General features: G+C 34.5%; 1 protein-coding gene across 3 annotated transcripts in view; it reads left to right on the top strand.

The window, feature by feature from the left end:
- Ent1 (Equilibrative nucleoside transporter 1) overlaps positions 1-23,549 on the top strand; it is an 86,732-nt gene that overhangs the window by 48,815 nt on the left and 14,368 nt on the right. For all 3 annotated transcript variants that reach the window (XM_081758235.1, XM_081758237.1, XM_081758236.1), the window contains exons 6-10: positions 4,300-4,350; positions 8,994-9,226; positions 11,922-12,050; positions 15,275-15,386; positions 21,973-22,058. In XM_081758235.1, the coding sequence (XP_081614361.1) occupies positions 4,300-4,350; positions 8,994-9,226; positions 11,922-12,050; positions 15,275-15,386; positions 21,973-22,058 (611 nt within the window). The remainder of the gene's footprint in view (positions 1-4,299; positions 4,351-8,993; positions 9,227-11,921; positions 12,051-15,274; positions 15,387-21,972; positions 22,059-23,549) is intronic.

Genomic DNA, 23,549 nt, shown 5'->3' with positions numbered 1-23,549 from the left:
ACCGTGGGACGTTAAACTGAACGATTTCTTTTAGTAGAAAAGGAAGAAATTAACTTTCTCCTGTATAGGGTGGTTATAATCTCTGGAACTTCTTCTTTTTAATGGGAGGTTTATTAAATTCTGGACTGGCCCCCACATTCACTTGATCTGAACCTGGTGAACTATGCCATATAGGGAGTTTTGAGGTCTAGACTGTGTGCAGTGAAAATCAGGGACCTAAAGTATGTCGGGGAGAGAAGAACCTCTGCAGCGAGTGCCTTGGTTCCTCATATGTTGTACAGAGTTTAAAGGCCCATAGTGGAAGGTCTGGGGAAATGTGTTGACAGTGGTTATAGGCATATGGAACGTTCTGGATTAAAGTTTATCAATTCAACTGATTCCAAACTTTATAACCACCTTTTATATAAGTTTAACGATATTTAAATAAATTATTACTTGCAAGTGTGAAAAAACATATATTTACATAAGACTAGAGCTTAAAATTTCCCTTCAGTAACAGAAAGCAAACAAAACCTGGTGATTTATTCAATAGCATATATGTAATATATAAAACTGTAGTCATGAAGAGTATTTTTGTTCCTATTACCTGAACAGTTTATTTGGGAATTCAACAGTCGGGCGTGCTTTCAGTGTTCGTGACCCCGGTTCGATGTCCACTGGGACCAGCACAAAGCCTCAGTTAAGATTCCGAGTGTTGGTTCTGTTTCCTGTCGAAGCAATACTCCCTGTCTCGTATATTAGAGATGCTTAAAAGAAACATTGAACTCCAGTTAATCAAACGAGCGATCAGAAGCTTAGATATGTGGTTGCTTGTTCCAAAAGTTCGGAGAGTTATTTTTTTAATTAAAATATTTTACAAAAAATAATAAATAAAATAAACGAAACCCAAACTAATAGAAAGAAAAAAAAACTTCACAGTATTCAGTCGTGTCTTACCTCGGTCGCACCAAGAAAACTTTTTCGTACTGAAACTTGTGTAATCTCACTTTCCACTGCAAGTTAAAATACCTCTGATACTGCTCATATATTTTGCACTTTGACTATGTCTCTAGGTTTTACTGTATATAATTTTATGACCCAATACACAGTATAAATTCCCAATTCTACTTGAAAGAAAAATTGTCTAATTATGACTTGTACATTTTATTGAAGAAAACATTTTGTGAGTTTATACAAAGACTACAACTACTTACTGAACAGTATTGATTTAAGAAAAAAAATTCATGATGCGTCTACAAGTTATAATATTTGATTTCAGTTTTAACAGAAAATCTGGCAACATGTGTTTAATGTTTCCATTCTTCTACTGCAACCAAAATCTTTAACTGAATCAAAACATTTTCAAGGAAGAAGAAGACAAAAAGTTGGCATTTGAGAATCATTATCACTAATAACAGACTGATATTGAACAGACATCAGTATTTGTAATCAGTTTTCTTTATACAATTCCTTAACAGGTGGTTGGTGGACTAGAACTTTTCACGCTTACTGTTCCTTATTTACACAGTGACTCCGGCGGCAGGATTTACGCACATTTTTATCTACGTGCACTCTATGCACGGAGCATCTTTCACTCTGCTATGTCACTTTTCTTTTATATACTATAGACATTGTTGACACAAGAAAAGTACATGAACACACATAATAAAACTTAACTTACTCTAATCTAAAAACTTAACCTACTACAAGAGAAAATTTGTATTATCACCCTTATAACATTCATAGCCCCCACATGACACCTGAGTTACAAAGACGTAAATAATGTCAACACTACGGATCACACAGAAAAAAAAAATCCACTCAAAATTAGTAAATGCGGTATTAAATATTTTATTTATATTCTCTCTTTTAACAGGATTGAATAACGTCCACGAGCTATCGAAAAGAAATTCTGTTGCCAGAAGATACCATGGTGCACGCACAAAGTTTATCTGCACCCAATTTTCTAAGTAAATATGGATCGCAATTGGGAATCTTAAATATTTTTATTCGGATCTACTGCTGACAAGCCAAAATAGGTTTTAAATTTTATATACGTTAGGAGCAGTATCTTTGTTACATCAGAATAAACGTCGTTTCTGGTGAAGTATTTTTCTATTGAATTACATGGTCGAAAATGTAACTAAATATATTGGGAATAGGTTATGTTGCGACAACCAGAATTGTTTTAAAAACCCTTCCCCGGACTCATTCGTGTAGGTCCCTTCATTCACATGATAGATAGATGTGATCGCAGTTTCCAGGGAAACAGAATGTTGGTTTTTAGAATTGCATGATAATCTCAGACACGATCACTAAATAAATACTAGCTAGCCATCACTTTAGTCCAAACAAAACTTCGAGATTAAAAAGAAAACCAAACCACAAATTTTTGTTTCATTTTCCTGTCTCACTGAATCATAATAAATATGATTATTTACTTGATTTATAATTTGCACCGATTTTCGTAATGAAAATCTTAACTGGTGCTTTCCAAAATATGATAACCAAATTCCCTCGTAGATCAGACGAACATGGCGATCGACTGCCAATCGGCTTCCCCAAGGAAATTAGTTGCTCTGGTACTCTGCTACACCGTCCACTGAGCGTTTCATCACAAATCCAATGTATATAAGTCTTATTTTGATTTAGACGACCACTAAAACATAGTTCACATTAAATTCAGTAAATTCTGAAGTACTTTTCTCACTTTCTGTACAGTGTTTGGACGAGGAACTTAATTGCATGTCCTATTTCCAACATGGTTTTAGGTAAAAGGACAAAGAATACCAAGGAGAAGAGAGCTAATTGGTTCTTTAGTGACGCAACAAAAGGATAACACGTAAATCTCGATACATCAAAAGGAACCAAACCAATAATAAAATTTGGAATGAGCCTCAAACCAAACTGAGATTTCTTTAAACTCCAATGAGAAATAATTTCTACCTAAACAAAGGGGTATGCCAAGAAGACATCATGGCCGAATTTCAGAATGAAATTTTGAAAAAATTACAAAATTAAATTTTAAGAGTTTCTTTGCGAAGATTCCCTATATCTAAATTCCCTTGAAAATAGCACAAAACCTATTATAAACTGTAAAATACACACCTTTGAACCCACCTAACTTAATACTAAGGACAAAATATGCATTAATAATAATAATAAAATATTATGTTATATATAATTTTATGGAAACTACTTCTCCTATATTACTTTTTTGACAAAATATTACACTTTTAAAGTGAACCCTAAAATCTAATAATAATTTACAATAATTTTTAATTGTCTTTTGGAAGTGAATATAAACATAAATATACAGGTAATAAAAAAAAGTCATGATACATTATACTTAAGTATAATGTAACAAATAGAAAACGCATAATTCAAGCTACATGACTTCATAGTCAGTACTTTGTCGTCTGCGTATCTGCAAATCCTTGGTCATCTGAATAATGTCAGTAAATTCCATATTTTTAGCGTGTTGAATAACTTCGACAGTTTCATATCAACGTTCTTTTAGATGCTTTCTCTTTCTTTCTTTCTTTCTAAGGCTTGGAGAAATATCAGGACAATGTGGATAATGCGGAAGTACACGAATATGTGTAATAAGGAATTACCTTATAATGACTATGTGTGGCCTCCCATTTTCATGCAACAGAATTTGTATTGTCGATCTTCATATGTGTATCAGACTAATGGCGTCTAAGTGCATCACTCATACGTCTGAATGCTAAGATGCCAAACGTGGTTCACTTCTTTTGCGTGACACATTAGTTATGCACAATACCTGTGACGTAATTTCGTGAAGTCGAAGGCCGAGTTGGCCTTTTATCATGCTGCATCGGCCCCTGCTTGAAACGAATCACCACTGCCATTCAGATACTTGCGCGCAAGAAAAAGCATCATTCCCATAAACATTATGTAGAAATTGTAGTATCTCTGTGTCTGCTTTGCCAAGTTTCACGTAGAATTTTATATTTACTGACCATACAAATTCGATATCCATTCTTCTTGTAGCGTAACACGTCGTCACTGACAAATAAGGTAGTTTTCGCCGCTGCACGCCCTGCCGACTAGGGGCGATCGCGCTAATTAACGTCACTAGGAAAGAAGTGTTTAAATTTTCAGGTACGCCACATAGAAATCGGAAATGTGCAATATTTACAGATCGTGTTATATTATTATTTGTTAAAGGCATGCCATTTAGTATTCATACGTTTAAATGGAATTGTTATATTATAAAAGTATATTTAATAAGATTTTATTTTTGGTTTGTTCAAAGTTCCTAACAATCTTTTTTACTTTTTTCCCCCCTCTCAGGGCAGCAGTTATTTTTTATTATTACGCTGGTGACAGTTGTTTTGCTGAATAGTAAGTATTAGTTTTGAATAGTACTTTTATGTGAAATAATTTTAATCTTCTCGTAGTACTGGTATTAGTACTTTAATTTAACGTTTCCATGTTAGGTCCTGTGGGTTAATAGCGAGCGAGAGATAATAATTCCAATTGAATGATCAGGAAGAATTGAGGGGTAAATTTAGATAAGGGCGTAACTAGCAATTCTTCAATTTTTCAGGAGAGCAGAAAAACAAACGCCCTTATCCAACTAACCAACGTATTCACACACCATTTTTGAAGACAGGCGATCGCTACGGAGCAGAGATCCCACCTAGACATAGCCGACATCCCACTGGAGCAGAGATCCCACTTAATACCTCCTAGACATATACGGACGTGCTCAAACTTGCAGAAAATATGTATATCTCATTTTACCGGAAATAGGTCGATACGCCCTTATCCAAATTACCCCTTCAATTGGTGGAATGAGAATGTGAGGCGACGTGAGAGAATTACGAGAAAACTTACGTTGCTAAGAGTATTAGTGCTGTAGTTTGTTAAAATTAGAATCACTAAAGTGATTGAATATTAAAATCACTAAAGATGATGTAAAGTATTATTATTTGGAAGAGATTCGTGGTAGTTACATGATTGAAACTAGGTGTAGAATAAAATTTTTGATGTATAGTGTGGTTTTCCGCAATTAGTCAAAAATAACTACTTTCTGCTTACGGAACCGCAAGCTATGTCAGGTAGATAGGAAACTAACAATGAGGGATAGATGAAATAAATTAAAAGTTAGGACTCAGAATTTTAACACATGTAGTAACTATACACAACTTTTATCTGTATGTATTGTTTGTGAATCGTAGTTTTATTCTATTCCACAATTAATCCATATCATTTTTTGAATTCTTGCTTTTCCTGACGATTTCTAGCCGCTCCTATGTGTGAAAATTACGGAATATCATACAGGAACGTCAAATTGTATGACTTCCTTAATAATTACGAGAAAGAATCAAACATTAACTCATGTTAAGCTGTTTTTAACTTTATTTGTGAGACATAATGGATAACTATACATCGACATGATCTTCAGATTGTTTTCTACGAGATGTACTGTTCAACATTCATGTAGTGTAGTTGAAACATTACTGCACTCTGTGGTTTGTTTGTGATCTACTTTTGTTGTGCCTTAAACCTAATCCTTTCAAGTTACCTACGAACGTTGTTTACATTAATTATGGCCTCACAGGACGTAGTACGAAACCAGTTGTACGTGTTTGCAGTAGAGCATTCGACCTTTCCTAAGATGTCAGTTAGGGCAGCTTCGAATCCATATTGTGTGAGAACAAAAGTACCACCTGTTAGTCCCAAGACTCGCTCCTAAGACGACCCTGGATCGAGGAGAGCATCTATACAAACGCGCGGAATAAAAACACTTCTTTGTACTTGGGGAGTGCGTCTAGAGAGACAGTGTTTTTATTAATGCACTAGAGATGCAAACAAACCAGCTGTTTTGAGATGGAGGTTTTCTAAATTATAAAAAGCCCGCTTTTTGGGGGAAAAAACGGAAACATTCGCTTTTTTAACTTTATTTAACTTTTTCTAAACTTTATTCATGTATCACTTATTTCCTTGTAGTGGATTTTACAATTAAAAAAGTGTCTTTATAACATTCTGTACTTACGAATCGGATGTTCTGTCCGGAGGTGGCTATCTTTATTAGTTATTGAACTGGTATTTCATTGGTGGCCAGCAATTGTAAGTTACGCAATACAACACATTACAAGTGTCATATAGGTTGCGTAATACCACATCAAGTTCCTAAAAGTTATACATCTTGTCATGTGTGTTCTACTAACTCACTCTATGGCCTATGAAACCCGAAGTTCAATGCCTCGTTCAGAAGAACTCTCCATTTACTTCTGTCTGTCTTTAGCAAACTGGATCTAGTTTCTACTTTGTATTCCTATTTGTTTAGGTAGAGAATATCGCTTACATCTTGTTCTCCGAGCTTCAAATATTCTATTAGAACCTAATATAATTTTATTTTACAAAATTAAAGCCATAAACAGCCATTTTAGGTATGATGTTAGTTTAACGACAATAGATGTTCATTACTTATAGTATTTATTCTTTATTTCTTTATATCGTGTCAATATATTTGAAATAGGAAACTTGGGTATAGCGTTTTTAACTTTCTCGTGCTCGAATTTTAGCAGCTTCAATATACAGGCTGTTTCAAAATAACACCGACAACGTTTGGGATGTGATTCCTGACACCAAGATAAGACAGAAAGTATAGACCAACCTTGGTGCACAAATACTTCCTTTCGGAGTTACAGGCTGCCGAAAACATGAAAACCGAACTTCAAAGGTCAATGGCTCTAATAATATGGAACCTATCGTAGTAGGGTCAAGACTTTACTTAGAAACTAATATGTGCCCTATTCAAAAATCTGTTTCAGAATCCTAAGGTACTAACGCAAGAATTTTTATAGAGGGAGTTTGACTATAAGCATATAATTTGAAGTGCTCATCAACTACCTCTATAAAAAGTGTTGTGCAAGTATCGCAGGACTCTGAAACATGTGTATTTGGATAGGTCACATACTAATTCCTAAGTGAAGTCTTGACCCTACTACAGTGGGTCCCATAGTTTCGGAGCTATGAACCTTTAAAGTTCATTTTTTTCTTATCTTTGGCAGCCTATAACTGCGAAAGGAAGCATTTGTGCACCCAGGTTGGTCTATACTTTCTGTCTTATCTTGGTGTCAGGAATCACCTTCCAAACGTTGCCGGTGTTGTTTTGAAACATCCTGTACAGATAGTTACATTTGTTCCGTGTAACTTTCTATATAAAAAGTGTCTTTACCTCTAAAGTGGTTAAGCTTTAACTGAAGCTTTAGTTTATGAATAAATTCTAAATGATAATTTCACTCCACTAAGTCTAACTACTACATTTTCAAAACAGTTGTTACCAATTCTATTAAATTTTCACCAAAACATATTTATCGTTATCTCTACAAACAATTCGTTTGAACTATTAAAAAAAAAAAAAAAAAAAAAAAAAAAAAAAAAAAAAAAAAAAAAAAACAACTTAAACTTGTGCTTTTTCTTCTATCGAGTGATCTATTCCCCTTGATTATTGAACTTTACCATTTTTTTTTCTTAGAATGAAGTAGTTAAATGCTTTTTTTTTTTTTAATGTTATAATGGGAAATGAAAGATGTTGAAAATAGTCGTGGAAAAAATCTTTTATTTTTCAAAAAATCTCTTTCGTGCCCTTTCGCCTCTGTTGTAGACATGCTCCTTGATTCAGTTTCGTCTTTGGGGCTCAGACGCGCTCCCCATTAAATAGGTTAATTAATAGAGGGAAGAACCATTCTACGTTATACAGGATTAGTCATTTGTGACAGTGCTCCTACTTTCTGATCTGTAATTTTGATTCTTCTTCATATATTTTTATTATGACATTTTATAGATGTAGTACATTCATAATGTTAGTTTTCAGTAATACTTCAAAATTCTCGAATAATAATTTTATACAAAAATAAGAATATGACTGTAATCAAATTGTTACTTCATCATTTTCTAATTAACTTGCTTTAAAAAAAAAAAAAAGTAGAATTAAAGGGTAACAGTTTAACCGATAAAGGCATTCTGAAAGTAGAAAGGAAAAGACCTACCGTCGCCTATGCCTGAAGTCATACAGCACAAATTTGGTATTGGCAAACTACCATGGCTTCGTACATCTGAAGAAATTTCTCGCCGGCCAATGTTTCAATGTCAATGAAGAAGTAGAGACAACGATTGAGAAGTGATCATTGTTTCAGGCGGCTGACTTCTCGGAGGAGGTACTAGAGAAACTTATTCTGTGACAAAGGTTTGAATACCAACAGTTACTATGCGGGAAAGTAGGTTAAGATATATATATATATATATATATATATATATATATATATATACAGACTGTCCCATAATTCGTGTGTAAATTTTAATTTCATAGTACTCAGCACTCGTAAAAGCTAGAACTGTGAAATTTAGAGGCAATTTAGAGGAAGGTCATAAGATTTGTTTGATAACAAAACGAGATCACGGGTGTTTAAGTCTGCGGAGTTACAGGGTCAAAGGTCAAAATGCGATTTTTTCCTTATGGGATTTCAATGTTAAATAGTAGTCTCACATGTTTTTTAATATCCATCTCCAGTAGCAAAGAGTGGTATATCGACATAAATTCTGATCCGAAACAATGTGATAGCGAGAAATGTGGGCAGTCGTGACCCGGTGACCTCTAGCAGGTCATCTATGACCCTTGAGGAAAGGGCTCCCTTTTCAACAGCTTATTGTACACAATTAATTAGTTGAAAATAATGTTAAAAAGCATATGTATAAAGGATCTACCAAACATCCTTTTTAGCAAAGCGAAGAGGTCAGCGATATCATCAGAGGTCAAATGTCATTTAGTTTAAATGTCATATATATGATATATAATAATAATAAGTATGTAAAATGTTTACTGTTGTTTTATTCCAAAACAGTATTTACTTCACAATAGCCCTTATATAATCACTCTAAATTCATTTTACGTTATGTTTTTGAAGAATTGTAACCAGATTTCGACGATTATAAATTTACATTGATGAGTAAAAGATATTTATTTATTTTTTCAGTTGGCAGTGCCATAATGCAAGGTGGCTTGTTTGGAATAGTTGGCAAGTTTTCGTCTCGATATATCACAGCAGTTGTAGGAGGTCAAGCGTTGGGAGGAATTTTTGCTGCAGTGGCGGAGATCGTTTCTCTTTATCTGGGAGTGTCTTCTACGAAAAGTGCTTTCGTCTATTTCATGGTAGCTAATACCATGCTTGTGCTCTCACTAGCGGCGTATGTGATTTTGTCCAGAACGGTAAGTTTATATTATTATTATTATTATTATTATTATTATTATTATTATTATTATTATTATTATTATTATTATTATTATTATTATTATTATTATTTTCTTTCAATACGCATTGGTTTTTACGTTAATAAAATTACTAATGTTTTGGAATTATGTCAAAAGTAAAAGTATGGTTATAAATTTTAGATTAATCTTATGTATACTACGAGGGATGTTAAAAAAAAAAGTTACAAAAGCATAAAACTCTTATGTTATTTACTGTAGCTTAAACGAAAATTTATTTGTAGATTAATAACATGTCTGTCTTGGTACAGATTTTGAAGACTTCGGATTCTGATGGTGTACACTCGAGAAGCGGGTATTAAAAATGATTATTTGTCTGGAAAATTGGTTAAGAATAGAAGTGAGGTCTATAATGCGGTTCCTGTGGGCCAAAAACACTACACCTGCAAACATTCATAGGCAGATTGTAGAGGTGTATGGAGTGGACTAAGTTTCAAAGCAACATGTAAGAAAGTGGTGTCGTGCCTTCAAAGAAAGACGGGCCAATATTGTTAGTTACAACCCTTGACACAGCGGTAAAGCCAGTACTTCAACCACTGACATTACGCTTGGAACGACTAGAGCATCCCTTCCACAGCACTGGCATAGCCCCAGTGACTTTCACCTTTTCCCTGTTCTACAGCAAAAGATGATTGGCCATCTGGCATGTAATTATGTCAAAACCACTACCTCACGGGAACTTGACACGGATTTCTATGCAAATGGTATAGAAAAGTTTATCTGCCGTTGTGATGAACGGTTGAACAAATTTGTGGTTACGTCGAGGGCTATTGTTGAGTGCCTTTTATCATTAGGTGTGTGTATCTTCCAGGGTGTGTCTCACATAAACTATAATAGGCTTTGTAACTTTTATTTTTCGATCATCCTTCGTAGGTTTCAAAGCGCCTCAGATTTCTTTGGCTGGTGATATGGAAAAAGAAAATGTAGAATTAGCAGGTATATCACAGTATTACTTAGGCCCGCAAGTGTAAATCCAATGTTTCTTCTTCGTGGGGACACGCGTCAAAATTACCAGTTCATTTACTGTGCATCGATCTTCTGTTCTTACTAAAGGTTGTCGAGTTTTTTCTTCCGTGCACATACACCGAAAGCTCTAAGTAAATTCAAATCTAGTCCAACTGCCAAGTGCAAATTTAATCTAAAGCTATTAGTTGTATGTTAATATAAAAGTTTCTGTTTTTCTTTCGATATTAATGTCAGGTTTTTACAATATTTTACTGTCTCTTATTTGTACCTTAATTCTGTTATCGATGTATCTTTTGGTGTTCTCAAGATAGCATTTATTACGTAAGGGGGGGGGGGGATTCGGAATTTATGATAATTTTGACACCGCTTACCAAGAAGAATAAACAGTAAATTTAAATTTCAGACCTGGGCAATGTCTTCTTGCTGTTACACGACAATTGTATCTTTCCTTTATGTCTCCTAATACCAGCCTAAGAAGTCCCAGGTACTTCCAAATGTGATGTAGATAGTTTGGTTAATTTGATTGGTAAGAAGTACTTAAAAAAAAACTTTTCTATTTATTTATTTATTTATTTATTTTTGGCATGAACAGCTCTATGGTTGTTGGGACTAGTTTCAAGAGATAAACAGTAATCTAGTAAGATCACTTCAGTATATCTGAGAGCATATGTTTCTTCTTGGTTGTAGGTTACAAGAGGTAGTCTGTGGTACGAACTATAATTTTCATTTCGCAAATTTAACCTAATTCAAATTTCTGTAGTATCTGTATCATCGTTCTCTCAGCATTGAGTCAGTCCTGTTGAATGCAAGAGAGATCGTTATTATTATACATTTTTAAAGCAATCAGTCGACGATACATATTTTGTATAAAGGAATGTTTACTTAGCGGGACAGGCGTTGGTGTTACGGTAAACTAGACAAGTTGTCATCTGATAGTTTCGGTTTCAGTGTTACTTATTTGTTTGCTTACTGTCTTGTCTAAGTGTTCTGCCCGAGGGCTCATTCTAGTCCACAGACGTAACTAGAAATCACTGAGGCAAAGTAGTAAGGGTAGAATGCAGGGGCATTTCAGACTTCACTTGAGAGAGGCAAAAGCACCACCAACATAAGACTTTCACGTACTAAACTCTTGGGGGGGGTAATTGCCCCCTCCTGCCCCCCTAAATAACACCCCTGGTAGAATGGTCTCGTGGCCTGTGAAATCCTAATCCATATATCAAGTAATATTTCTCGGAAATGTACTCGGATTTCTGGTGCATCAGAGAGGTGGATTGTTCACACCGAGTGTCATTCATCTATAAACATATTCTTCTTCGTAAATGATGATGATGATGATGATATGGAGGAGGAGAAGGATGAGGATAATAGATTGTTGTAATGTTCGAATAAAACTGTAAAACATTTTCTTGGAACTAAATCAATGCTGTGGCGAGTTCTTGGTGAGCGAAAGACTGGTTTGCAGGGGCGTCCAAAGAAAATTTTCTAGGAGAGAGGGGCATCTCCATGGTTGCTATATTACGTCTGATATTTCTGGTATTTAATATATGTGGTTTGCTTTCGTGAAACGGGGGTGAGGGGGGCTGTCCCTCCCCCTCAGTAGGGGGAAATAAGTTCAGTAAGCAAATAAACTTCATACCTAATTAATGTACTTGCTTTCTCGTTATTGCAGGTATTCTTCAGGTTCCATATGTTGGACAAAATTCAAGTAAGCACCATGCAGTATCATCCTAGTGTTATTCAATCGGAAGAAACACCATCAACTAGTAGGGAATTGTCGTACAAGGCAATTTTGAAAAAGGTGAGTGCCGGTGAAGGAGTGAAGAGCAAAAGCGTTCAAGATAACTTTTTTTTTTCTGTTGAAGAAATAATTAAATAAAAAAAAAAATTGGTCTGCCATTTTCAGGAAGAAAAACAGATTCAACAAACTCATTTCTAGTAGCCACAACAACAGCTAATCAGAAGCCAGCATTCCTCAGCCAATCAGAAGTCAGCATTTCCCTCAACCAATCACAAGTCCCCAATCATAGTTCTGCCCCTAAATAATCACCGTATCACATCTCCGGGCTCTTCATTACAAACCCTGAAGATGAATTCGATGTTTGCATTCGAAATATCGGATATTAATACCATCACCTAGCTCATAGACCGAAAAGTAGACTTACTAAAATAAAAAATTATAAAAATAGTATTATTAATGAATTTGACTGGTCAGGAAAGGTCAGAGGGGCATTTGTATAGCCATTGCTATATACAGAGGCTGGAAATGAATTTATAGCTGAGCTGTTCGAGTACTTCAAGTACTGCCAGGTATTAAAAAAAAGCACAGTCTATATAGGATAACATGTAATGGCTACAAAACTGTAAAACTTACCTTAGAATCACCATCTGTTGAAGCAAAATTGGGCTAATTTATATATATAAAAATAAAAATCAGCTTTTTAAAAACAATTTCTTTAATGTTAGACATAAAGAATCAAGATTGAGGTTGAAGAAACTAATAATAATAATAATATTTATTTTTAGGTTTATTACTATACTATATTACTATTTTTAGGTTTATTACCATAAAATACCATCGAAGTTCCACACAAGTTCGTTGACAACATTATTTACTATATGAGTCAGCGCACCCTTCACAAATTATCATCTGGAAAAAATCTGCTGCAGAGTTATTATGTTGTGTTCTGAGAACGAAGTGGGAAAATAAATCAATTACCTTCTTGAAATTGGTTTTGTACTGTCCATCCATCTATCTGTGATGCTGGGGCCGCGGTGGCTCAGTGGTAGAGCGTTCACCTCTGGTGCATGGGATTCCGGGTTCGATCCCAGCTCTCTCCAAGTGAATTTTGTAGTGGACACACCATGTGTGTGGGTTTCCTCGGGGTTCTCCCGTTTCCTTCCACTTTCTTCATTCCACCATTTCACTTATTTCTCATCATCACCGTCTCCTTTAGCCTTGTCAGCATAATCGTGGGACTAAAACTCAAAGATTTCATTTCATTTTCATTTTCTATCTGTGATGCTAACATTTTTTAAACGGCAAAAAATGAGGAGATTGGAAATTATAATAGTCTGAACACTAACTATACCCGAAGATTATATATTAAGTCTGGACAAAAATCCAGAAGTGGTCTGACAATGTGGGCAAACTCCGTATATTTGGCACTGTTTTATTACTATGCGATCGAAACGAACCGGAAATGAAATTTCGAGAAACTTCAGTAGGATTGGGTCAAAAGAGACTACTAAAAGCATTTATTATTGATTTAAGGTTTATTTCGTATTGTACTTATTAATACTAAGTTTGTTTAAAGATATATATAGTTGTGAAGAAGGTCTCGCTCTTCAGTTTTCTAATTTTTGTTTTTTCGCTAACTGACACGGTATTCCCAGTATATAGTTTTCTTTCAGTAATAATTTTTCCTTTAATTTTGTCCATATTTAGTAATCAGTTGTGGTCTGAAGTAAGATTGATTACCTTTTAAATGTTAATTGAAGATTTATATGTTGTGTTAGACTTCTGTGTTATCTGATTATAATATGTCTAGTTAAGAGCCTGCCATACAAGAAATAATACAAAATTTACCATTTTTCTTTTGCTCGTTTTTCATAAGTGAAAGGAGATAATGAAATGCAACTTACCACAATCATAGATAATGTTATCCTACAACAGAAAATATGAACCTGAAGAATTCTCAATGTTGCCATCCATAGAGATTATAGTGTTGCCAGAATAATATTTCCCCCAAAATATAAATTCAGGCAGCGACTAGAGAAACGAAGTCAACTGCATTTCATTACGTATCATGTTGTCTTGGAATCCTGTGAACTACTTTTGAAATAATAGTTGTATTTAGTTTGTAATAAACAAAATTGTTTTAACATATAGTTATTAAAATTAAATAATAATGTTATTTAAAATGTAGTACACAGTAAAATGTAGTTATTGGCTTTTTGATTCATGATAGCATATCAAACTATCGTAGCAGGTGTCAAACTATTGAAATAGCTAACAAAGTCAACATTGGGAAAAACTGAACGTATGTCATTTTTTCTCTCAAATTGGACGTATGACATTCTACGCGATATTTTCTGTTGTAGAATAACCTTATCTATGATTGTGGTAAGTTGTATTTCATTATCTCCTTTCACTTATATAGGGGCCGCGGTGGCTCAGTGGTAGAGCGTTCACCTCTGTTGCTTGGAGTCCCGGGTTCGATCCCAGCCCCCGCCAAGTAAACTTTGTGGTGGACAAACCGTGTGTGTGGGTTTCCTTGGTGTTCTCCATGTTTCCTCCCACTTTCTTCATTCCACCATTTCATTCATTACTCATCATCACCGTCTCCTTTAGCCTAACCGTCATAACCGTGCGACATAAAACTCAAAGATTTCATTATCTCCTTTCACTCATGAATAAACAGTAAAAAGAAAAATGGTAAATTTTGTATTATTTTTAGTATGTCAGGCTCTTAAGTTTAGGATTCCCTGGTGGAAATTTAGTGTAACCTATTTACAGACACCAGTATAATTTTATTTCTAACTTTGATTCTGCTTATTTTGAAGTGTGTGAATGATAGACTTTAGGTGCTTCTTTTTTCTATGTAATTTGATGTGGTGCAAGGCACCTATTGATTGATTAGACTCGAATACTATAGTAAGCTTTTCAGATCTTTTTCAATGAATCCGGGGATGCTTTTTAATTTCCGTCATGGAGCATGCGGATTTTTCTTTAAAATCCGGGGACTCTCCCGGGAAACGAGGACGTTTAGGAATCTTACGTCATGGAATGTTTATGTGAGAAGCATGAGTTCACGAGTTCGGTTCCAGCATATTACGTGATGGAGAAACATAATATTCTTTGATACTGTATTATTTCACGAATAATCGGTTCCATTACCTCATATTTTTTTAACCTTCATATGCAGTTACACAGTTTAGTTTATGGTTGTATATTCTTGCAATGAATGTATAATATAAGAGCCTTAGATCTTATTAAACGTGAAATTTATAATCCTATTTTAGATCTGGGTGTATGGATTTACGGTGTGGATGGTGTTCTTCATTACGTTGGCCATGTATCCAGCTATCACGGTTTTAGTGGTATCGATGGGAACTCATAAATCTGCGTGGAATGGTAAGTTGTATATCAACTTTCTGTTAGAAATGGATTTTGTGGTTCTTGTTTTTAAATTCTTTTTAAGCATAAATCAATAGGGTTAACAATTACATGTCAAAAGAAGCCACATCCATCGGGACTCAAACACTTCCTAACGCATATATTTAGTTCTTTATTTTGCACTGCCTACACAATGAAGATGGCATTTCGGAAGGAGGTAGAATGGTTATGTGTATACGGTTTGCAGAGGATATGGTGCTTGTGGCAGAATTTGAAAAGGAAAGCAATAAGATGTTAGAAAAGTTGAGGAAGGGCTGTGAAGAAAATGGGATGGAAATGAATGTTAGGAAGACAAAAGCCATGGTGATTAGCATGAAGGGATCGGAGTCAAATATAGAAGTAGGAGAGGAGAAAATAGAAGAAGTGACTAGTTTTCGATACCTGGGCACTATTATTAGTGATGGTATGAAGTGTGAATGTGAAATAAAAAGCAAGGATAGGAATGACTAAAGAAACCTTTAGGAGGAAGAAAATACTATTTTGTGGGACCTTGAAGAAAGAGTTGAGAAAAAGATTTATAAAATGCTTCGTGTGGAGTATTGTACTGTATGAGTCAAAAACATTGATATTATGAAAAATGATGAAAAAAGATTGGAAGCTTTCGAAATGCGGGTGTGGAGAAGAATGGAGAGAATTAGTTGGGTCAACCAGAAAACGAATGAGAAGGTGTTAGAAATGATAGGGGAAGAAAAGAACAATTTTTAGATACTATTAAGAAGAGGAAGATAAACTGGTTGGGACATTGGCTAAGAAGGACGTGCTAGAGTGTGTAGTGGCAGGAAAGAGACGGAGAGGGCGAAGGAGACTACAATTAATGGACGATATCAAAACAGAAAAATCGTACGTGAAGACGAAGAGGTTAGCGGAAGACCGTGGAGCATGGAAGCTTCGTAGTTGCAACAAGTGACCTGGCAATAATGGCAGAATACCTATGATGATAATGATGTTAAAGAAAAGAGGAAACAACTGATTTAAAGTTACTTCTACACACCAAATTGTATGTTGGTGCTAATTCAATAAATCACAAAGACTGAAAAAGTGCATGACTGGACTGGGAGTCGAACCCAGAATCTTCGGCGTACCGTGCCGATGCGTTAAGCATACGCTACCCAGTCCGTTCTCAGAAGAACCATAACTCCCCCACTCTTAGATGCTCTTCCACTATACAACCTTAAATTTGCACAGTCAGTTCTATATTTACCCAAAGTTCGTTAAAATAGAATTATTGAACTACCGGTATTTAAAACGTAATTCACACAATAAATGTCCAAATGATACCACACAGAATAAAATAACTTTTAAACATACTCATTTTTTTTCAAAGATTTTTTGTTTTCTACAAATTCTAAAATCACTATACTTTCACGTCTCCATTCGTTGTAAATCTTTATAACAACCTGATTACTATAGCAAGCATAAAGAACAAAACACATTCGTTGTCCGAGTGATTAGTAAACAACAGCCATCTGTTTTATATCATAAAAAGGCAAGCAAATGAATATTAATTATTACTTTTTCCTTCTCTTCTTCTTTCTTCCTGGCTCGTGCCAGATTTAAAAACATTTTTGCCCTGAAGATTAAAAACATTAAAACTATCGTTTCACTACAGACCACGTGCCTTGTACCAGAACCTACTGGACAAATCCAGTGTCTCTATATTCAGAACACTGGTAACGGTTGAATTATCATTATATTAATAAAAGGAGAAAACAATCGATTAAAACTTATTTTTACACATCAAACATCTGTAGGTGCGAATTCAATAGTATACAAAAAATGAAGAAGTGTATGACAGGACTTTTTTTTTTAATATAATAGATACAATCATGAAATAGACTGGATAATCAACAACGAAAACATAGTACGCATCGCAAAGTCACATAGAATCAGGTGGATAGGACATGTCATACGAATGAATGATACGAGAATCCCAAACCAGATGATAACCAATCGAAAGAAAGAGAGCAAGAGGACGACCCAGGAGAAGATGGTCAGAAGACGTTGGGAAAGACCTACGTATAATGGGTATTCGGGGATGGAACGACAGAGCTAGCTAGGGACAGGATCCAATAGCGAGTTGTTGTTAAGGATGCCCTAGCCCACAATGGGCTGTAGCGCAAAAGAAGAAGAAGAAGAATGTAATAAAGATGCCTAGTCATACTTAGATTTTGTTAAGCAATATTATACATTTTAAATTTACTCTGAATTTCCTTCATTTACGATAACTCAAAATGTCCGAGATTTCATTGTTTACATAACGCCATGCATACTTATCACTCTGTAGTAGTAAGCATATCAGTAAAAGGCATCGTTCTAACTTGCTTACAAAGTTTAACCAAGAAATACAACCCAACACATTTTCAGAACGTATAAGTACCCAGTACATTTTTAGAACACAATTGTATAGTACTAAATAATAAATTATGGTAACGTACCTAAACGAACGCAAATCGTTTTTGCACTTAACACCATGCAATATTAAACAGTGTACACGATTCATAACTGGAAGAATCAATGTCACACGGTCAGAATGACCCTTTACATATTAAATAACAAGCATTTATTATGGAAATTCAAAGAGTGGAAAACTGGGGCTGATCTGAGAATCGAACCCGGCTCTTCGGCTGACCGTGGCGATGCGTTAAGAGCCTGACAATATTAAAAATAATTACAAAATTTACCATTTTCCTTTTGCTTGTTTCTCATAAGTGAAAGAAGATAATGAAATGTAACATCACAATCATAGATAATGTTATTCTACACCAGAAATATGAACCTGAAGAATTTTCATTGTTGCCAAATAACATTTCCCCCAAAATCTAAGTTAAGGCAGCGACTAGAGGAACGAACTCAACTGCATTTGATTACATATCATGTTGTCTTGGAATCTTGTGAACTACTTTTCAAATAATAGTTATATTTAGTTTGTAATTAACAAAATAGTTTTAACATATAGTTATTAAAATTAAATAATAATAATATTTAAAAAGTAGTTCACAGGATACCAAAACATGATACATAATCAAATGCAGTTGAGTTCGTTCCTCCAGCCATTGCCTTAACTTAGATTTTGGGGGAATTGTTATTCTGGCAACACTAAAAATTCTTTAGGTCCATCACTTATGAGAAAGAAGAAAGGGTCAGTTTTGTATTATTTTTAGTATGGCATCCTCTTAACTACTACTAGGAGGAATCAGACGACAGAGCGTACAACGTAACAAATGGCTACGTTTAAGTAATTCATTGAAAATATCGCTGGAAGCGTGTTATGTTAAAACCATATCATAAATGCCTAGTAATGGACAGTGAGAATTTGTATTTGTGTTTTGTTTTAAGCAAACGTTTATGCAGTTTATGTGACATTTTGCACCAAGTAACGAACAACTTATTATGTTTCCCGTGTTCCTTCACGAAAATAATATTACGAGCTTATGAATTTTCTGATAACATTTATATGAGTCGAAGTGCTGCCATCTTTTGTTGCTATGTGTACTATTTGTCTGCATTACGTCACGTTTCCTTAAACTTACCGTACCATTTCTGGGTGCTTATTTCCATTGGAGGGAGGCGTTTTTAAACGTTGTTTAGGACCTCTACACCAAAAGTCAAAATTTTAACTTGACAAACCATGACCCACGCTGTGTCTTCTGAATTGACGCTATCTTGGAGTTACATGATCCTTTTATTTAACAGTGAGGACAGAACGAAATTTTAAAGTTTCCTCTGTATAAATAACTTAATTTCATTGAAATATACCCAGCTCGCGCCGTGTGGACTTTGTGGTGGACAAACACCGTGCTCGTGGGTTTTTTCGGGGTTCTCCCGTTTCCTCCCACTTTATTCATTCCACCATTTCATTCATATCTCATCATCACCGTCTCGTTTAGCCCAACTGGCATAACCGTGGGTCGTAAACTTAAAGATTTCATTTCATTGAAATATACTTCTTTACGTTGAAAGTTACAGGATTTCATATCCCTGTAGGACTTTTAAGATACCATAAGACGAGGTTACTTTGCACAAAATATGAAAAGAGTTGCACAGTTCTCTGTCGGTAAAACTATGAACTGTAAAGAGAAAGTTTCAACTACCACCGTAAGATAGAACATCTAACTGTATTTTGGCTATAATATTGGCGGTTAACTTCAGTTCTAATTACTGGAAGGGTTTGTTGTTGCAGAGGTATGAAAAGCGGTCACTGTAAAGGCCGACAAAATTTGAAAGATATCACCTACAAGAAATTCCGTCGAGATTAAGTCAGTTTTGCAGAATACTACTGTGTATAATGGGACTTTAAAGCAATAGTTGAAATTGAAGTGTGAAACGTTTTAAAGTCAAAAAAGATAAAACTGGGAGAAGGCGATTTCAGCCTCTAATCGAGGTTGCTTTCCACCGGTCTAGAGTAACCCCTTAGATGGGAAATTACTACCGCTGGTACCTCCTGTCTTCTAATTTTAGGTAAATTTCCTATTTACGTAGATGCCGGAATGGATTTCTTGTTGGAAAATAAATTACGAACGGTGGCGGATCCAGAAAATTAGTTTGAGAGGGCTTCACTCAGAAAAGCTTAGTTTTCTTTTTTCTTAGAAATCACTAGACTTTTTTTTGGGGGGGGGGGGCTTGAAAAGCTTATACGTATAGGAATGACTAACATTAGATTTAAAAATAATCATGCAATTTAGGTGGACTTCAGCCTGATAAAGAGCAACTAAGGCAAATCAGTTCACGGGGATTTTTTCCGTTCTTGAGTTGGCAATTTTGTAGGGCATATGCTAAACTATCAGAATGTGGTTCCTGTGCCGGTACCAGAAAATACATAATTTTCTTTACAAATATCGATAATTCATACTAGTACCAGTACCATCATTCTAATTTCAATATTTGTAGACTGCATGCAGTTTTGTGTAGGAAGTGAAATGCGTAAATACTGAAGGGAAAACATTGCACAGAAGCATTATATTCGCATGGTGGATATGCTTTTTTCTGTATGTTGTGCAAGTATCCCCACCCGAGTGTTACTTTGCACCAAAGTTTATATATAGTTCAATAACTATGGTCATACTAAATGTTTACTAATGCACTTGCACAGATGTTTTCCTTATATATCTAGCTATTATATGTTTAAAATACAGCGTTCTAAATCATTATTTTTGTAAGTTACATGCGATTTTCTTTAAAATTCCTTAATTCTGGTGCAAAATAACCTCGTCTTACAGTATCTCATATATAAAGAAGAGACAAAAAACAAAATTAAAATACTGTAAATATAAAATAAAAAACTTTAATTCTGTTGAATTCATACATTTTCTCCTAGTGCTGTAGCAATAATTTGAATCTTTTTCTGCCGTTATTTGAATATTCGAATAATCGTTTTCAATATTCGGACAATTATTTGCTATTCGAATAATTGTTCAAATAATTATTCGTTATTCAAACAGTTGTTCAAATAATTATTTGTTATTCAAACAGTTGTTCAAATAATTATTCGTTATTAAACAGTTGTTCAAATAATTATTCGTTATTCAAACAGTTGTTCAAATAATTATTCGTTATTAAACAGTTGTTCAAATAATTATTCGTTATTCAAACAGTTGTTCAAATAATTATTCGTTATTCAAACAGTTGTTCAAATAATTATTTGTTATTCAAACAGTTGTTCAAATAATTATTCGTTATTCAAACAGTTGTTCAAATAATTATTCGTTATTCAAACAGTTGTTCAAATAATTATTCGTTATTCAAACAGTTGTTCAAATAATTATTCGTTATTCAAACAGTTGTTCAAATAATTATTCGTTATTCAAACAGTTGTTCAAATAATTATTCGTTATTCAAACAGTTGTTTAAATAATTATTCGTTATTCAAACAGTTGTTCAAATAATTGTTCGTTATTCAAACAGTTGTTTAAATAATTGTTCGTTATTCAAACAGTTGTTCAAGTAATTAATAGTTATTCAAACAGTTGTTCAAATAATTATTCGTTATTCGAACAGTTGTTCGAATAATTATTCAAATCTGAACAATTGAAATAAATATTCAAAGAATCCATTATTCGAATTGTAACAGCACTATTTTTGATCATCATGTTAGTTAATGTTATTATTGTATGGTCAAATACTAAACTTATACAATTTTTGTTTCGAAGGAATGGTTTTCGTTATGACTTTAAGATATCTATATCCAAATTCATTGTTGCCCGTTTGCTTAAATATAAGTATTTCTATCTGCGTTGTGGAATTGTTCAGAATTTAAACTGTGTTGATCTTGTTCTTGCTTTTCAAATAATGAAAATCACATGCATTGTTAATAATTAGATTCAAAATTGATCAAAGAAAGGAAATTACAGTGAATTATTTTCCTTCACTGTAGTTCATTGTTTACTATTAATTTAGAGCAGAAAATGCAAATTCAGTTTCATTACGTTTGCATGTGTTAATTAATTTTGTCTTAATGATTCGAAAACCTTTAAATTTTAGATGTAAAGGCAGTGATCATTATTTAAGAAAATATACTATTCATTTTGTTGTGTTTTCTTGTTTTCAGATATTTATTTTGTTCCTGTAGTTGGGTATCTCGTTTTCAGCATGTGTGATTACCTTGGAAGGCTCCTATCTGGTTGGATTCAGTGGGTGAGCAATCATCTTAATAATTTATGCAGCCCAATCTAGTTTTGTAAGCGTCAAAATTATAGAAAATATTATACTTTTATCACCTTTTATATTTAAATTTCAACATATCGGAAAACAGTCTTAAGCTTTCATGATAATGCCATTACTTGTTATCTAACAAAATGGCTCTTTTTGGTGTCTTTACTCCTGATTTTTGTTGTAAATGAAATGGTAATTTCAGTGTACTTAGTGTTTGTGTGATAGTGATACATACAGAATGTCTTTTATTTTTTGTCATAAGTTTTGTGTGCTTGAAGTTACCTTCGTATTAGCTTGATATAAACAAACCAAACCTAACCACTCGGCGTACCACCATTTGTAAACCTAGAAAAGTAACACGCTAAAATGGTAGTCACTTTATGTTATTTTACAACTCGTTTTTTACTGTGTAGAAAGAAGGAAAAGTCGGAAATTAAATTTCTCATTGCGTCATTGGACATAGATGTTTATGCAGGATTAATAATATGAGGAAAATCAAAAAGTCTCTGCATCTTTTTTTTTTTTTTTTTTTTTTTTTTCCGAGCGTGTAATGTATTTTAATGCAAGATCGACATACGAGCAATGCAGTAGACTTTTCTTGTTAACAGCCCCAGTGTTAACTTTCGATTTCTCTCACCACACGGCGCTGTTATCAGTTGAAGAGATGGCTGGAGGGTACAGGACGTCCACGAAGTGTTATTAGTTTTCTGTGATGCAAAGGACACACTGCCATATATGTCCACAGGGAAACGAAGCCGCTGTATGAGGACAAGATTTAGCAATGCGAAGTGTGCAATGGTCATGCAAGGAGTTTGAAAAATGGACATCAGGATATTCGGAATGTTGGTGATGTGCTTTTTCTCTATAACAACGCAAAACCGCACGTGACGAACAAAATAATCCTCAAACTTCACCCTGCGGATGGAAATTATGGAATATCCCCTTACAGTCCAGACCTTGCCTCCCAGCGATTACCATCCGTTTGGTCCATTGAAGAAGTTCTTGACAGGACGACACTTAAGCCCAGAACTTTGTTCGTCCGTGATCATCCAGCCGCCTTCTACCAGCGAACATTGAGAAACTTGTGGTATGTATGGTGAGACACGTGCCTCAACAGATGCGGTGATTATGTGAATAAATAGACGAAAGTGTCTAAAATCTTGTTTTTCGTTTATGGTTTGTAATATGGTAATGAATCAGTAGGCGTAATGAGTTTTCGATTTTTCCTTGCATGTTGCGAAAATAAAGAACAAAACTTACTTTATCTTTTTCCACATAAGAACCAAGGACGTTGATACATTTGTCATACCACTTTACAACGTTTAAAATATTATCGTGGAAAAGGGGGACACGGTGGTTCAGTGGTAGAGGCCTTACCTCTGGTGCTTGGGGTCCTAGGTTCGATCCCGTCCAGGTAAATTTGTGTTGGACAACATATTGTATGTGGGTTTTCTCGGGGTACGCTCATTTCCT

The sequence above is a fragment of the Thermobia domestica genome, chromosome 5 (assembly GCF_964235325.1).
Source record: "Thermobia domestica chromosome 5, izTheDome1.hap1.1, whole genome shotgun sequence".
In the NCBI taxonomy this organism is placed as follows: Eukaryota; Metazoa; Arthropoda; class Insecta; order Zygentoma; family Lepismatidae; genus Thermobia; species Thermobia domestica.
Note: the sequence above shows the minus strand (reverse complement) of the source record. Positions and strands in the feature narration are given on the sequence as shown.